We start from the raw sequence: 17,578 nt of genomic DNA, 5'->3' as shown, positions 1-17,578 counted from the left end.
GGCTTTCATAGTTTAGGAGAGTTCGTAGAGGACTATATCTCCTTACCCCCTCACATCATTTAACCGAACCTGATACTGTCCTATTGATATGTAATATACATTTTTACACATTTACAAATCGTTCACCGACTTATGCAATAACTCTGCGCACGTTTACTTATACAATTTGTGCAATCACGATGTTAATCATTTTTTTTTTCGTAGTTTGGAGCCGAAGATAGTATCAGGAACACTCAGCTGGGACGCAAGAGCCTCGAAGAGAGCTACGATGCGGTTGTGATTGCTAACCACGAAGCTCTGACCAAACTCTTGGACCAGGTAATATGACTTAAAACACGTATTATGTTGTATCTGCACGCTGTATTTAACTCACCACCGCCGTCACGTTATGCAGGCTACGTGCGATCCCAAAATCCCGAAAGAGCTGTTGGCGTTGAAGGCGAAGAATTTGGAATGGTCCAGTTTCCGCGTGGACCCGACCAGCCGTTTACGGAAATCCGGTTGCGCGTTCTACAACGCCAAGTGGTACGAAGTCCCGGTGGTGCTGAGCGTATCCGGCAAGCGGGTCGAGTTGAACAACGTGCTCAACAATCATTTCACTCTGACCAAAGTGACGGAATTCGTGACGCGCGTGGGAAAGGAATACGCTCCGGGTGACTCCGAAAACGAAGACGGTGAGCGAACGCGTTTACCTATCGTTTTAAAACGCTTCTAAGCGTAGAAGTATTGTCTTCAGATGATCTCTGGTCGTTACTAGTTGGGGTCATCGGAATGCCTGCATTTTTCGTGATTTAAAAAAGAAAAAAATTTGTTTTTATAAACGTTGATTATTTTACTGGACACTAAATCATTTTCACGTATTAATAGTAATATTGCATTCACAAATTCGTATGCCAAGTATTTCATAATTCATAACGATTTTTTAAAAAAAAATTAGTGATACAAAAAAATCGTGACGCAATATAATTATTATTAGAAGAGGTATCTGTTCAACGTTCATCAAAACAATTTCATAACCGTTAAAAGATAATCGTATGCCGTATGCCCCCCGTATACGGTTGGCTTCTTCTCCCGAGGGCTATGGGTGGGTGAATGGTTAAGGCTGAGAGAGGGGGGATGGTTGTCACGACCGTCAGCCTCTGGGCGTGTTTGCAGTATTTTTTTTTGCTCTACGAATTATCATTTCACAGCTTACGTCACCCTGTGGAATGCTCATCGCGTGGAATCCATCGAGTCGTATTGCAAGGAATACAACGCCAAGTACGTGGACGTGACCAAAGAGGCGGGCCTCATTCTGGTTGAAACGGTCAACCTACTGATGGGTCTCCAAGCGTCGGACGTGGACCGGTACAGCCTGAAACCGTTCATAGTGACCAGAAACAGTTTCGGAGCCGACCCTACCGTAGCCGTAGTTCAACTCCGGGATTACAATTTCCAGGTAACATTAATTTTGATATTTTAACATTAAGTTGTGTATTTATCATTTAGGCCGGGTAATTTTGACTTACCGATGTGTTGATTTAGTAGTAAAATGTACATATTTTTAGTTGTAACCCAGTAAATAAATAATATGGATATGTTATTTAACGGTTATGTTGTGGTATGAATATTCATATACGACAAAAATGATATTAAATTATTGTTATTTCAAATTGTTAAAATAATTATGGAAAAATTAAGTTCCCGAAGGGGGGAAGTAAATTTATCTTTCACGCCCATAAAACAATCGAACGGATTTATGCGGTACGTTTGTCCGATTAAAAAAAAAAAAATTACAACGCGCAATGTTTTGTTTTTGATAAAAAAAAATGTTCAAAATGTTTGTCTACAATTTTTTCGTTTGTCGCGCAGGAGGAGGACACGCTGTGCGAGATTATGCTCAAGGTGCTTAGGCTACTGGCGCCCACGTGGGAGATGACTGTTTGCCTGTCGCAAGTGTTGCGCCAGGGCAAGGCCAACTCGCTGTCTAAGTGCAAGGCGCTGCTGGAGTTCTGGCTGTGGGGCCCGACGGGCGTAACCGCGGTCACCCCAGACCGGCCGCTATCGCTGAAAAGGTAACCAAACCTAACCGATAAGTACACGCACGCGCCTTATAAAAAAATCCGCCCTCGCCGCTGCCACTGCACCGCACCACTGACACAACGAAAAAGCACTCGCGCGCGCGCGCTTTTGTGAACTTTTGGACCGCTACGGACCGGATTATTGTTACCAGATGGTTGGACCTGGAACGCGCCAACGACCTACACGGACGCGTGTGCTCCCGTTCTGCCAACCCGTCCGTCGAGCAGATCTGTTACATGTCGTTCCTGGTGCACTCGGACGATCAACAGCTGTTCTCTGACGCATGGACGGTGCTTGCCGACCGCAAGACGCGGCCACCGCGCGATCACACGATCTCTAAATGTTAACGCAACGCTCAATTTATCGACCGTTTTCTACTTCCGTTCGTTCCACTTTTCGTCCTTTCCGCCATTCTCTACCTCTCCTCTCTCGCATCCCTCTTCCTCGGCGGGATGCTATTTTTTCACGTCCCTTTCTACTCGAACTCTTCTTCTTCTCTAGGGCACAACAATCTTTGTACGTCCGCGGCTACCGACACGGTTGACGGAACGAAGTACTAACTTGGTGGCCCCGCCGACCTGTTGCCGTCTGTATAACTTACCACTTATGTAACCTGTACCGTACACATTGCGACCATCGCGTCTCTATATCGTTTTACTTCGAAAAATTTGACACGCTCCGTCGAATAAATTCTTATTGCTAACCTAACCGTTAAGTAAACACACATACCTACGTAATTGTATTGTTTTATGCGGATACATATTAACTGTTTGCTCATTAACTGTTAATTATAAATATTATTTTTATTACTATTATTATATTTTTAAACAATTTGTAAACATTTTTTTTTCACGCATTGCAGTCCTGAAAACAATTTTTTTACAGCGATTCGTCAATCTGCCGTGTTATGATGTACATTTTTTATCATATTATTATGATTGCGTTACGTAGTTGTACGATACTTATAATAAGTATTTTTATTTGTAATAAATCGAAGAAAATAAGGCTCTCTATATTTTGTCAATTATTTTTGTAAAACTACAAATATTTATGTATATTTTCGTGCTATAACTACTTGTTGCTTGAAAAATGTACCTATTTTATTTTCAATTATATATGCATATTTTTGTATGTGTTATTCACGACTCATTGTGTTGTTAGCTCGACTTAACGCCGATTGCAATAACCAAAGAACTTTTGGTTTTATGAGGTAAGTTCTACAAACAACAAAAATCTTCATTAAAAAATCTGATAATTACAGAGTTAACATATGGAAAAACCCGTTTGAAAGATTTTCGCTTACAACTATGCAACGATTATCTTCGGTACAATCGAGTGAATGATTTTCTAAAGACTGTTCTAAAACCAACGGATTAGTTGTAAACATAAATCACACCTATTGTTCTTTGTTAAATTTTGTTCCGCACATTAGTCGTATTATAATTTTAACACTATTATAAGTTGTAAAATAATAAAAAAATATTAAATGCTTAATAATAGAATTCTTAAATTGTATTAATCTTATATACACCTAACGATGAATTATTAATTCGAAACCAATCGTACTTTATAAGTATAATAATACTTCAGTCTAACTATTTACTTCTATATATAAACTTTTTATTTGTTATAAGACTATTGTAAAACTTAAATCTAATAATATTATGAGAGACTGGCCCTTTACTAATTCTAAAAAATATTGTGCAAACATAATGGTTTAAAATGTCTATAAAAACCATTTGTGTGACAAAGAGTTAACTCCAGAGATATATAAAACAATATACACTATTTTATATATCTGTGGTTAACTCTCATTTCAATACAGTATGGATTTACAACAAGAAAAAAGATTAGTACCTACTTAGTTTTACGATTTGTATATTTATTTCCAGTAACTCAGTCAATCAGTCTGATTCCACAGCATTTTTGTTAAGTACAATTATTATAATTTATAGGTTAATAGTTTATGTATAAAAATAAATAAATGTTTAACCCATTATATTTTTGATGTACGACCAGTTTCGAATTGAAAATTCATCATCAGACATATACAAAGCAGTGATGGGAATTATTCGTTTAAGTTTTCGCGCAACACAAAACGTTTAATAATAATAGGTATTGTAGCATCGAATACTGATGTTGATTATTGATTTCAATATTTTGAAAACTTAATAATTCAATGAATCAAAAATTCATTGTAATTGAATTATTTTCGGTGGACCTATTAGAATACGAATATTCTAATAATTCAATTATTCGAATATACATTACATTTCTAATACATAATAAATAAAATCACGACTCATGTATGAAAAAATAATAAAGGAATAGGTACATTAAGAAAATTGGTTGTTTTACATAAAGGTAATTAATTTTAATAGGAGGGATTATATTTAAAATGCCGTTAAAATTATTTTTCTTTTCGTTGTGTATGTGTTACTTTTCTAATACTGAACTAAGGTAAATTTTATTTAGGGTATTTAATATTTCTATTTCTATAATGGTATCAAAATGTAAATTATGGTTATTTTCTATAACATGTTAAGCGAAATTTGAATTAGGGGCAGTCTTTTCTAAATTTAATTTCAGAAATATATTCTTTATATCTTATTTTAAAATTTCTGTTTGTCTTATCTATATAACATTTACTTTAATTACATTTAAGTTTATTTATACCAGCATTCAAAAGAGAAGAAATTGTAAAGTTTTTAGTTCTTTAGCTTATATAGATATTTGATTAAATTATTATTATTTCAATTTAAGATCAATAATAATTTAAACAAACATGTATTTAAAATCCTAGATAGGATTTTTTTAGTCTTTTCTCGTAAGGTGATAACTTATCATTGAAGAACACATTAAAACATTTAACTATACAATGTTAACTTTGTTATCAGTGTACTAGAAATTTTACAATTTAATGAAACAGCAATTTGAATATTCATCTTATGATTTGTATGTCATACGAATTATTCATTTAAAAATGTTCCAAGTCATACATTGGAGATTCATGACCTTTATGTATGTAGACATTTCTTCAATTTTGAACTATTAGTTAATATCCTCTTAGTTAAAATCACATAATATTGAAAGAAATAAAAGATTACATTTTATGAATGATGTACTAGATCAGGATGATCCATCCCGCAGGCCTCAAAGCCTTTTTTTGGTCTTTCAATCTTCCAATCAAAAAAAAAAAAAAAAAAAAAAGTCACTATAATATTATAACATAATTGTTATACGATTGTATACTTTTTATATTTTTTACTAAAAAACATAGGTGTACATGCCATTAGTGATGTCCATAACAATGATTAAATTCAACTCACTAAGTACGTATGTAGGTATCATATTTCTATAACAGCCACAGTGAATCTAATTTCTTGAGATGGGAGATTGTGAAAGTCATTATAAGTTGACGATTATTGACTGCAGGTCTTGCTGTATAATTTTTTTTTTTGGCCCTTAGTGTTTTTATGGAAGTGTAAATTGGCCGGCCATTTACAAAAAGTTGGACCACCCTTTACTAGATAATTACTACACGTTATTAAATTGGCAAAAACAAATATAAGAACCATTAAATTATATGAATATGAAATATATTTAGCTTTTTTTAGTATTCTTGCCATTTACAATTTTCTCAATCTTAAGAAATTAATCTTCCTATCTTCCTTTTATTTTTTATGAACTTAATAGTTTTATATAAAATATTTTATTACTACTTTATTTTATAATATTACAAAGTAAAAACTAGACTGAAGAAATGAAAAAACTTATAAGTAAGATTGAATTTGTCTAGTATAGAAAATTACAACTGTTATTTCAAAAACATAATAGATTAAAGCATAAGTTTTTCTGTAACAGACAGTCAATAAGTCCTTGGCAATTTCTTTATTTTAGAGTTTTTAACAATGGAATTTAGAAAAATTAGATAAAAAGAGTACCTTAAACTATAGTTAAGAGTAGTTGTTATTTGATGATTTCCTAAAGTATTATTAGTATATCTTGTAAAATGGGACTCAATGCTCTAAAATTTAGCATTTTAGATTCAACAATATTTCAATATACATCTTTAGTATTTATTATATGTCTATTTTTAATGTGATGTGTTTTTTTATAAATGTTTAGGCTTTTATTAGTTTCTTTTTTAAATGTATTTTCATATTTTACACAAGATTCTTAAAATCGTCATCAACAAAATCCCCAAAAAAACATAATATTAATCAGAATCAAAAGGCTAAGGTGATAAAAAAATATATCATCATAATAACATGCATTTGTATATGAATTGGAAAATAATTTATAATTAAAAATCTAATTATTACAACAATTAATTTAAAGATAACAACTAAGGGATAAGGAATACTTATGTATTTTGTTGATTACATTGTTTTTTCAGAATATCAATCAAACTACCAAATTCAAAATGTTCAGATTTCTTAGTGCTTGATTTGTACAGTTCATATAATGAAGGACTTTCAGTAACTTTCTTTCCCACTATGATAACAAATGGAAATCCTAATTTCTTTGCTTCAATAAATCTCTTGCCAATCGTCATATGAGTTCGATCATCAACAACAATATCCTCTCCAAATATTTCTGTTAAGTTATTGTAAAGAGTGAACAAGTTATTTTCCGAGATTCTTTCCTCGATACTGCCTTCTTTGGCTGGAATAATGCACACTGTAAATGGAGACAAAGACTTTGGCCACTGGATTATTTCTTGTGTGCTGAGACATTCTACTGATGCTCCAATTATTCGGGAAACACCCAAACCATAACTACCCATATACGGGGGTTTCGAAGTACCGTCAGAGTCTAAATACTTAGCAGACAGAGCCTTTGAATAAAATGTACCAAGTAGGAAAGTATGGCCGACCTCAATAGCTTTTGTACATTCAATGTTAGTACTAGAGCACTTGAGACACTTGATCAAATCTGATGATACTTCTTTGTTCATTCCGAATCCACAGTTGTTACATAGCAATAGTGTATCATCGCCGACTTCGGAAGGATAATGAAATTCATGGGACTGACTGCCACCCATCATTCCTGATGATCCTTCAACTATAGTCAAATTAAATACATCTATAATAATTGTAATATTTTATTTCACATTTATTTACCAAATAAATATATAAATGGTTTATCCATGAAAATAAATAAATAAATGCTTAGCCTGGAGTATAATTATATTTGTAATGTACAACCGTTATCGAATTAAAAATATAATAAAACTCCAGACTAAGCATTTATTTATTTTTATATACTAAGTATAAACTATTTATTTATTGACAATTTACATATTTTTGTTTTATTTTATTACTTTATTACTTATTTACCTTTAATGAATTTAACACCAATCTGTTTGAATATATTTTCATAGGCTTGACATATTTTGTTATATGTATCAACAGCATTCACTTCATCTTTATCAAAAGAATATAAATCTTTCATAAGAAACTCTCTGGATCTGATGATGCCCAACTTAGGCCTGATCTCATCCCTGAATTTTGTCCCAATTTGATACAACATTAAAGGTAACTGCTTGTATGTTTTGGGATCTGAACTAAATAAATTCGTAACGACCTCTTCATGAGTCTGTACAAATGTATAATGTAAAGCTTTGTAACATAACTTAATATTCATGTATTACCGGACTTAGGAGGAACTCTTTATTTTTGCGATCCTTCACTATGTATAAGTCTTCCATGTTTTTGCTCAATCGACCTACAAGAAAATTATAAATTTTTTTATTGTAAACTCAAAAATGTCCAATATAATATATTTACACATTCCTGTGAAGTATAAATAACAATCTAAAATTATTTATGATTTGAACTTCTGAAAAGTGGAAATTCTGAAATTGGTTTCACCTGCAGTAAGATATGGCTAATAAAATTAAGTATACTTAATTATAATTATTTGTTTGCTATAGATATTAACATAGTATGCATGTTACAGTTATTTGAAACATATAATTTTAGATACATTAAATTAAATAAAAGAAACATGATACCGTAATAAACAAGTAAAACATTAAACATAAAAGTGATTATTTTTTGGAAATTTTTTATAAAGAAGGCATTGCAAGTATGATACAGTTTTAAAATTCAAAATAATCAACTTATATGTTTACTATTTTAATAATTATTTCACAGAACACATATTTCATATTTTTTTAAAATATTATAAGGTACAAAAAATATTAATTCGAATATTTGCAATGTATACAAAATTATAGGTAAGATAATTTATAATACTTCCCCGCCACCCTTGTAAACTAATTATTGTCATTATTATTCGGTTTAAATACAATTTTAGTTTACAGAAATCATATTTATAATAAAATTAAATAAATTCTTAACACATCACATACACACCTGATTTTTTCCATAAACTACTCTGTATTAATACTGGCATAGAAATTTTCTGAGCACCAATGTCCATCATGTTTTTGTTTATAATACAAATCAGTTTATCCAAAGACCGTTGAGCAAGTGGTAGTAGATGGTATAATCCATTGGCACTTTGCCTGATAAGACCGAGTTCCAACATTAACTGAAAATATGTATACACTGCAATGATTTGCAAAATCAATTCAAAATGATTACTAACTTTTTGACTGTTGGATATGAGTTCATCTGGTTTAAACAAAATATTTTTGGACATAGGCATTGTAGGCCGAAAGATATTTTTTAGACTATTCATTTTCATGTTTCAGAATCATAGGCAGAGTACTGTGGCAGATCGTAAGACAATCAATTTTTATAATATATAAAAAAGATTATAATAATTTAAGTAATTTTATGGATACAAAAAAAATATTTTACACTATTTTACTGAGGCATTAATATGTTTTAACAATAAATTCTATCACTTAATAATTGATAACGATATTTATCTTTAGTTCTTAAATTCATATCTGGATATTAACACCAATTGTTCATGGCGAAGAAAACTTATCGTTATCCACTCCATGATTCAATTTAATGATATGGAAAATAATCATACAAATCCTATAACCTTTCTGTTGTTTTATATGCTCACAGCAATAATAAATATAAATATTCATGATTTCAAGTAACAACTTAAGTATTATCCATAAGTAATTAATATAAATATAAATGAAATATATGTTATTATGTTTATTTAATAAAAATATAAACAAAATTAAGACAAATAAGTGTAACTTCCAAATATTAATATTTTAATATATGATGTTATTTGTCAACAAAACATTATAACTGTTATTTTAAAATCAATAAAAATATTAAACCATATACAACAGAATCAATGGCACAATAAACACAATATGAAGATAATATGTATGTACAATAATATTACATGATGAGTACACCACCAGCTTCTTGTTTAACAGCGCCCAATTCGTCAAGCAGTCCGGGCAGGCCATCAGGAATTTTACCTTCATCGACCTCAACGCACCACATTCTATACTAAACAGTGGAAATAAAACAAAGAAAAAAAAATTAAAAGCAATTCACATCAAGTCTAATATATAATAAATAAATACTTTGTCCAGTTCTTGCCGCAAGGAAATTACTGCTTTCTCACGGTCAGTCACCAATTCCTCAAGATATTGGTAGCGCAACTTTTTCCTAGCACGGCACTCACGAGCGCTCTGCCGGCTCCTTTCTGAGGTCATAAAAATCATTTATAAGATGCATAGTCTTACAACCATACAAACCTTGCAGGTCGACAAACCTAGTTTAGCTCTGATGTCCACTTTGTCGCTGGATTTCTTTCCGGGCTTCCGTCCTCGTTTGTTAGCCACGGGCGGCGGGGTGGTCGTCGTGCTTTCTTTCATCTCCTGTGCTTGTTCCTGGAACCGACATTACCAACGTTGATCACAAATGATCATTCAAAGGAAGAAGACAGATCAATGAAATTTTGGGGGAAATTACGACAGTAATAAACGATCATCTTACCACTTGCACCAAGTCGAAGTCCTGCGCGCTCATGAACGATTCTTCGAAATCCATCGTCAACGATCCGGCTGTCCTAGCCACGAATATTAAAAGACACTAGGGCACCGGGTGCAGGAAGTTTGCAACTCCAGTATCGCGAATCGTATCCGTCCGACCGGAAAACCCGCGAACACGATCAATGTTTATAAACAAGAAGTTGATGATAAGGGAAATGTTTTCGTCGGAAACACAACAACAACACAGTACGCGACTGCTGCTGCTGTCTGATACGCAATACGCACATTTGCTTATCTATTATCACGGCGACGACGCGCGCTCGATGTTTAACACGCGGACCCCACTATCGATGTTTTCGACCGGGTTGCAACTGTTGCACGAGGACCGTTCGTGATTTTTCAATATGCATTTCGTATGCGTCTTGGATTTCGTCAAAACAATTAACAATCTAGTAAAATAATAAAATAAAACCGAAATTTAATAAACGGTTCATGTTCGTAAATTACTATATTACAAAAAAAGTACATACTCCGTACAGAATAAAAAATAAATGAATGCGTAGCCTGTAGTAATATTATAATATGTAAACTACGAACGGTTTCGGATTAAAAATTCATCATCGGGTATGTTTGAAGTTGATAAAATCTAGTTGACATTTTATCAAGCCATTTGGTGAAGGTTAAAAATATATAGATAGGTTAAGAGATATACATTTTATTGGTTATTATTTATTATCTAAAATCAGACATATATTCGTATATGTATACATTATATCAAGGAAAGATCTTTAAACGTATATACTTAAAATGTATTGATGTAAGATATTTTTAAAGTCAGTTTGTACGTTTAAAATATTATTAAAATGATCGTTCTTCATTACACTGTGTACGTATAAGATTGTACAACAGTGGTTCCCAATTAGTTTGATACCATGGACCCCTAGTTATAACTTAAATTGGTTCGAGGACCCTTTTTTTGTAAATACTTACTTTTTAATATTATTTAATTATGAAAATTAAAAAAAAAAATTACGATTTGACAAACCTTTTTGTAATATTGTAAAATATATTTATATAAATATTAATTTCACTAAATAAAATAAAAAAAAAAAAATCATTACAGTACTACACAACCGTGGACCCTATAAAATCAAAACGCGGATCCCTGGGGGTCCATGGACCATCAATTGGGTACTACGGCTGTACAATATTTTATTTATTATGGAAACTGTAAGATCTATGAAGTGTAATTTATTATTTACTTGAGTTTTGAGTGCAAGTTGAAGATTTTTATTTGTTCTGTTTGAGTGGCTAATTAAATTGTATGCATGTTTATTTGAGCCTCTAAATAAAATTAAATTATCATCAACATATCTACAATATGGTTTCAATGTATGGGCTGTATATTTTGTTGTTAATATTATTGTTGATTTTAATATTTTTGCTTATAAATTTCAGAAAAAATAGCACATAAGGCTACGCATTATTATTTATTTATTTTTACATATAAACTATTTATTGATATACATTTTCACATGTTTAATGAAAGCAGCAATTCTCGGTTAAGATAAGAAATAACATTGATGTAAAAAATAATAAATGTATTGAAATACCAATTGTAACATCACAGACTTTTATATTCGGTTTAGTTATGAATATGAAATAGCCATTTTATACCTGCCTGTAATAATATAAATATATATATATATATATATTTGTGTTATCTAATATGTAAAGTACAAATGTCTTATCAACGCAATCCTCACCTGACTTGACATATACACTCCGATATCGACAATTACTAATAAGTAATTTCATAAGCTAATTATTAAGATTGATCAAAGTTCTAGAAATAAATAGAGGACCACGTAAGACGGGAAGTACAGAAAAGCTATCTTGTCCGTCCGACGTTTGAACCTGAATATCGACGGATATTTATTTTATTTTTCCTGTCTGTTATATTTTTTATATTTTAATATGGAGTAGAGAAATATAGTCTTCCCCGCGGTAAATGGTCCGACGGACAATACCCAATGGAAGATGGGTCAATTTTATATAACTATTATTATTATTTGTATTATTAATGATGAAATATATTGGTCAGTATATAAATATCTATCAATATAAAAAGCTGATTTCTAACGTTGTCTTCCAAAAATTGCGCTCACCTATAAGATTTAATTATCGTTTTTTATCGTGTTTCAGGTATTATAGAACATGGATAACTTACAATATCTTAATTAAAAACAAAAAACGTCTTTTTTTATACATTTTTCTGTCTACTGAAATCATGAAAAACTACAAAATCGCATACCTGGCTACTTGCTTATTTTCTTTTGCAATAAAATTATATGATGGATTACAAAAATAAACCACGAACTCGTTTCTCAACACATTTCAAGTGCAACGGACGTTTACACATTTAACGATATCTGTTCCACAACATACACTTAGAACTGTACTAACCCAAAAGTAACATGAAAAATGGCGTTTAGTTGGATTTTCCAAGGTATTACCTTCCTCCTTGTTTAGGGAAGAGGTTATAAAGGTTCGAGAGTCGATCAGTGCAACTGGATAGCCTCTTAAGCTGGATAAAATAGCACTTACTTGTTCTATGGCAGATGGAAATCAACTGACCGAATTCAGACCAAAGATAGACACACCTCAACACTCACACAAACCACACAAAACTTAAAAAAATTAATGGTAGACACGTATATGATCAAGAGCTCCTTACGCACGCACTGGTGGTCTATGGACAAGAGCGTCGGGTTAGGATGTACCTATGATAAACCTTGGATCGACCCTTTGAGATTTTGACCTATTTTATATATCAATAGATTAATGTTGGGTTAGGCTTCGATTATTTAAATTGTATTTTCTGTGCGCATGTCGAAAGAATCGTTATTTATTGGTTTTTTTTACGTGTGGTAATGTACACTATTACAACTTATTTTTAACATGATATATAAGCAAATTATGCACATCATATCTACCTTACAATACTTTTTGTTGTGTCCTCACAACAACGCTCGTTGGCGAGGGTGGGAGTGATATAAATGTTTACAAACATTTTAAAACAGTTATAAAAAGTGGAGAATTATAGGCAGAATACAATATTGCTATTTCTACCAGTTTTTTTTTTACATTAATAAAAGGACATTACTAATGATTTCATAGTGAAATATGGTTACAATAATATAACTGAAAGTTTGTCCTATTAGCTGTCTGGTGCTATCTATAGCCTATCTGGTGGATTTTAATGATTGCTTACATGTTGGTGTCATAATCACTAATCATTGAATATTGCCAGTCCCATTATCATGGGATGTTAATTTTATGATTTACAATTTCAAATTTTGTGTTATTTTTTTTACATTATTTTTTTGTGAGTAGTTGTTACAATATTTTGTTTTATTACTAACATTTAAAAAATAATTTATAATAAAAATATGCGCTACTAGAAGAATTCGTATGATCATGTGCGTGCACCTATTTTTATTTAATATTTAACATTCATACGTATACAGATAAACACATTCATATATATTTAATTTGTTTATTTGACAACAGATGGTATTATTGTACAATATTTCTTATCAAATAAGTGTATACGTATATATATGCGTTTACATACTTTTACACATACATATACTTACACGTAAATACATTTTTTTTTTTAATGGTATTACATTTTGAAACATAATAATGGTTAATTTCTCTCGAATTTAGAATAACAGCACTTTTTTTGTCATTTTTTTATTACAAGTAAAAGTTTTATACTACAATAATGATTAACTTATCTTAAATTGAGTTAACAGTATATTTTTTTATTTTTTGTTCCTTTTGCTTTGGATACGGTCATTGGATATGCGCTCGATCCACATATATAATCGTATGTGCACCAAACAAATAAACGAGACCAAATGTTAACATCTAAAGACTTTTGGACTGGCCCGATTTCCAAACCAATTTTTCACCTCTTATTTTCACGTCCTAATGCACCGCCGAAACCTCATACTTCTAAAAAAGACCAAATTTCACAAAACAAACAAAAGATCAGCTACCGTACGGCTCCAAAGAAGCAATGAACTGCTGCTCTTGCTATGTGGTTACCGACGATTGTAGCTCTGCTACTCTTGCAATTCGACTGGCTTGTCTTCAGCCACCGTACGGTTCCAAATATGAATTGAGTTTCTACTCTATGCAGTTGGTTATCGACGAGTGTGGCCCTGTAGTATCATGAATCTTCTAACAGTCGAATTGCTAGCCACCACACGAGACTTCCAAGGTCAAAGAGATCGTTCTATTGCCACGTCAGGAAGATCGTGTGTAGCTCTATCCCCTCCCCCCAAGAAAAAAAACCTTATACTTCAGCAAAAAAAAACCTCACAATTCCAACTCAAATCAAACTACCACAGATAAGTCCGCAATTCACCAAACATACGAAATGCTACCATGCGGCTTCAAATAAGCAACCAGTTGCTTCTCTTGACAGGTGGTTACTGAAGATTGTAGCTCTCTATTATCACTAACCTTGCGATTCGAATATTGAGTTGTTAACTACTAGACGGGATATAAATTTTCATAATTTTTTTTTTTTATCACATGGATAAAATTGTGTGTAGCTCTTACTCACCCTCCACGAATAAACCTAACACTCAAACACAACCAGATTTTCCGCGACTTATGAACACTCACCACATAAATCCACAAACGGGCCAGTCCTTATCGATCGGTTACCTTTGCTCAATGTTCTATCACTCCCCAAAAAATATTTTTCTCTCCTACGTTTTAGGACCTGATTGTAGTCATACACTCTCTAAAACCTCACACTTCCTGACAAGACCCCTTTTCACAAAACAAAAGAACAACTAGCATGCGGTAGTTACCGATATTCGTAGCTTTTTTATTATCCCTAACGTCGCAATTCGACTTCCAAATCTTCAGCTACCGTACCGCTCCAAGTATAAATTGAGTTTCTACTCAGTGCAGTTGGTTACCGACGACTGTAGCTCTGTAGTATCATAAACCTTCAAGAAGTTGTAAATGTCGAATTGCTAGCTACCACACGAGACGTATATGATCAAAGAGGTCGTACTCTTGCCACGTCATGTATACCGTGTGTAGCTCTATCCCCTACCACCGAAAAAGAGAACCTCACTCTTCAGAATGCAACAACTTTAGTAACTCTTTAGACCTCAGACCTTGAAAACTCGCTATCAAGTTCTTCTTCCTCTTGCTCTATCAAAAAAGTTATTATAAGCATAAACTTCTCGCCTCGCGCGTTGGCCCACTGATTTCAAGTGGTACAGTCATATGCTCGATCAGGTGTTGCACAAATTCTGACTCAAATCCAAAGCATAGGGATTACAATGGTTTCAATTTATATATATTTTACAACACTCTACCTTATAAATATAAGCTCTTCAAAATTATAGTGAGATCGTTCACATCCGTTTACTGATATCTGCTACGAGTAGTTCAGACTTTGTTGATTGTTTGTTCTTGTACTTTGGTTGAGTTAGGAATTAAAGACTAAATATCTGTCGGCTGTAAAGTGTGACATTGAATTACTATTTTTATAAAATATATTGAATAATAAATTATATATTACTAGATTATGTAACTCTTGCTGAACTTTTTTCCTCTCTTCTCATCACACAGTATATATTACTACTAATAGTTATATCATCCTTGTGTTTTATAATAATAAAAAAGTCCGTTGCTATGTTTGTTACGTATTGCTTTTCATTTCTTTCGAGCAAGCCTTATGATAATGTTGTTAAATTGTTTTCATTAAACGTTGTTAAATTATTCTACCGACTTATTAAAATAAACATACATATAATTGAAATAAATATCAGATTGTAAAAATTAATATAAAATAAAAATTAAATTGATATTATAATTTAGATTATTGATTATTTAAATAAAAAAATAAAATTGAATAAAATATAATTGATTTAGGCTATTTCAATATATTATTTTAATTACAGAGAATATTTAATTATTTTATTATTATCGAAGTTAATTTAGAGTTCAAGTTAAAATTAAAATATTTGAATACCGAGAAAAAGAAAAATAGGTGTCCTGAACTCTATTTAATTTATGTGCAATCAAATACATGATTGACTTACTATAAGAACATTAATTTATTTAAAATTAAAATAATTTTGTGTATTCAAAAAAAAAAAAAAAAATGAGAAATGAGTAGTCATTTATTGGTCAGGGTTAATTTTAAATTCTATACCTATACATAACAAAGAATACTTTAATATTGCTAACTATAAAAATGTAATAGTTAAAATATTTTTAAAAACATACATTTAATTGATTTTATTATAGCTATTTACTAAGTATTACTACTTACAGTTGATATTAAAAGAATATACCTGTAGCTTTGAGCAATGTTACATGTGTTTTATTTTGGATCAGCTTCTCGATTATGAACGTTTATTGATATAAAGAAATCTAATATAATGTTTCAAGTATTCCAATATTCAAGTATATTATTATAATTAAAGACTAATAAAATAAAATGTATTTTATATTTAATAAAGTAATAAAACGAAACGAAAATTAGTAAACAGTTAACACTCTTAAATAAATAGATATAAATAAATAGGGTATATGTAGAAATAAATAAAAAAATGCGGTATGGCTTGGAGTATTAAGGGCTAAGGGCTGCATACAAACTGAGAACAAATATAACCTTTTATGATGAATCGAGTCTAAGTTTTAGTACCAACTATTTCCCGTAAAATTAAAAAAAATATAAAAAAAATATGCTTTCCTATTTTTACAGACTTAGGACTGTCTGCAACAAAAAATTCTACAGGTATGGTATATTTCTTTCTTTTAATATTTTATAATCTAATAATGTAGGGAGAAATATGATATAAATAATTTGTGTATGATTAAATAAATATAGTAAAAAATAATATAACATTTTTATACTTGTAAAAATGTGTAGGGTAAGCATTGTGTATATTCAAATCTAGTTATTGTGTTTGATCGATATGCCTATATTTGATCTCAGATTTCTTTTTTTTTTTTGCTTTTATATAATTTATTGTATTAATTATATGAACACTTCTAATTTTTATATAGGTTTCAAATTGAACATTTAACAAAATATTTATAAATGGGTACACGTTTGGATGTGCTAAATAAAAGATATCATTGATTTTCGGATGAAAGGATGCACAACTATTGGTGGTCCTCGCCAATGAATAAGTAAATAAGACCTACATTATTAAGATATAAGTAAGACAATAACATATATTTTTATGCCACGCGATATAATTTCCACTCTGTCTGGACTCTGAACGGTTAATTTTATATTTTATTCAAATAATCTTTAGATTCAATTCGTATACTATTTAGTTAGCAGTGTTTAATTTCTTAACCCCGGACTCAATTAGTATACAACATTATTAAGATATATGTATTTTATGACAAGTTTGGAATAAAAAATTGATCGTCAGATAAATTAGAAAATCAATAAAATCCTGACCAGTGGCGTATATAGGGGGGGTTCAACCCCCCCCCCCCCCCCCCCCCCCCCCC

At 31.3% G+C, this 17,578-nt stretch overlaps 3 protein-coding genes and 1 long non-coding RNA gene across 6 annotated transcripts in view; 1 reads left to right on the top strand and 3 right to left on the bottom strand.

Annotated features, from left to right (window-relative positions):
* LOC112687211 (flocculation protein FLO11-like) overlaps nt 1-3,206 on the top strand; it is a 35,797-nt gene extending 32,591 nt beyond the window's left edge. Inside the window, exons 6-10 of the mRNA XM_025559799.1 lie at nt 205-318; nt 395-674; nt 1,191-1,438; nt 1,852-2,054; nt 2,213-3,206. Of these exons, the coding sequence (XP_025415584.1) occupies nt 205-318; nt 395-674; nt 1,191-1,438; nt 1,852-2,054; nt 2,213-2,408 (1,041 nt within the window). The 3' untranslated portion in view covers nt 2,409-3,206. The remainder of the gene's footprint in view (nt 1-204; nt 319-394; nt 675-1,190; nt 1,439-1,851; nt 2,055-2,212) is intronic.
* Nucleotides 3,207-6,337: 3,131 nt separating this feature from the next.
* On the bottom strand, nt 6,338-8,918 carry LOC112687679 (probable proline--tRNA ligase, mitochondrial). 3 transcript variants are annotated; one of them, XM_025560540.1, is made up of 5 exons: nt 8,680-8,918; nt 8,445-8,622; nt 7,718-7,791; nt 7,404-7,662; nt 6,338-7,149 (listed from the first exon to the last, which is right to left on the bottom strand). In XM_025560540.1, the coding sequence occupies exons 1-5, from the start codon at nt 8,776-8,778 to the stop codon at nt 6,428-6,430; spliced, it is 1,332 nt and encodes a 443-aa protein (XP_025416325.1). In that variant the 5' UTR covers nt 8,779-8,918; the 3' UTR covers nt 6,338-6,427. The 3 variants fall into 3 exon arrangements, with proteins under 3 accessions (XP_025416325.1, XP_025416331.1, XP_025416339.1); XM_025560546.1 differs by having other exon boundaries at nt 6,338-7,128; nt 8,680-8,917; XM_025560554.1 differs by having other exon boundaries at nt 8,445-8,639; nt 8,680-8,765.
* Nucleotides 8,919-9,248: 330 nt separating this feature from the next.
* LOC112687697 (cAMP-responsive element-binding protein-like 2) lies at nt 9,249-10,292 on the bottom strand. Its single transcript, XM_025560567.1, has 4 exons — nt 10,011-10,292; nt 9,787-9,904; nt 9,596-9,717; nt 9,249-9,518 (listed from the first exon to the last, which is right to left on the bottom strand). The coding sequence occupies exons 1-4, from the start codon at nt 10,062-10,064 to the stop codon at nt 9,405-9,407; spliced, it is 408 nt and encodes a 135-aa protein (XP_025416352.1). The 5' UTR covers nt 10,065-10,292; the 3' UTR covers nt 9,249-9,404.
* A 3,441-nt stretch (nt 10,293-13,733) lies between these two features.
* Nucleotides 13,734-17,578, bottom strand: part of LOC112687535 — a 20,338-nt gene continuing 16,493 nt past the window's right edge. Inside the window, exon 3 of the long non-coding RNA XR_003148991.1 lies at nt 13,734-15,559. This is a non-coding gene — a long non-coding RNA (uncharacterized LOC112687535). The remainder of the gene's footprint in view (nt 15,560-17,578) is intronic.

The sequence above is a fragment of the Sipha flava genome, unplaced genomic scaffold (genome assembly GCF_003268045.1).
Source record: "Sipha flava isolate LNK unplaced genomic scaffold, YSA_version1 109_pilon_pilon, whole genome shotgun sequence".
NCBI classification, from domain to species: Eukaryota; Metazoa; Arthropoda; class Insecta; order Hemiptera; family Aphididae; genus Sipha; species Sipha flava.
The sequence above is the reverse complement of the archived record's forward strand: the minus strand, read 5'-3'. Positions and strand labels throughout refer to the sequence as shown.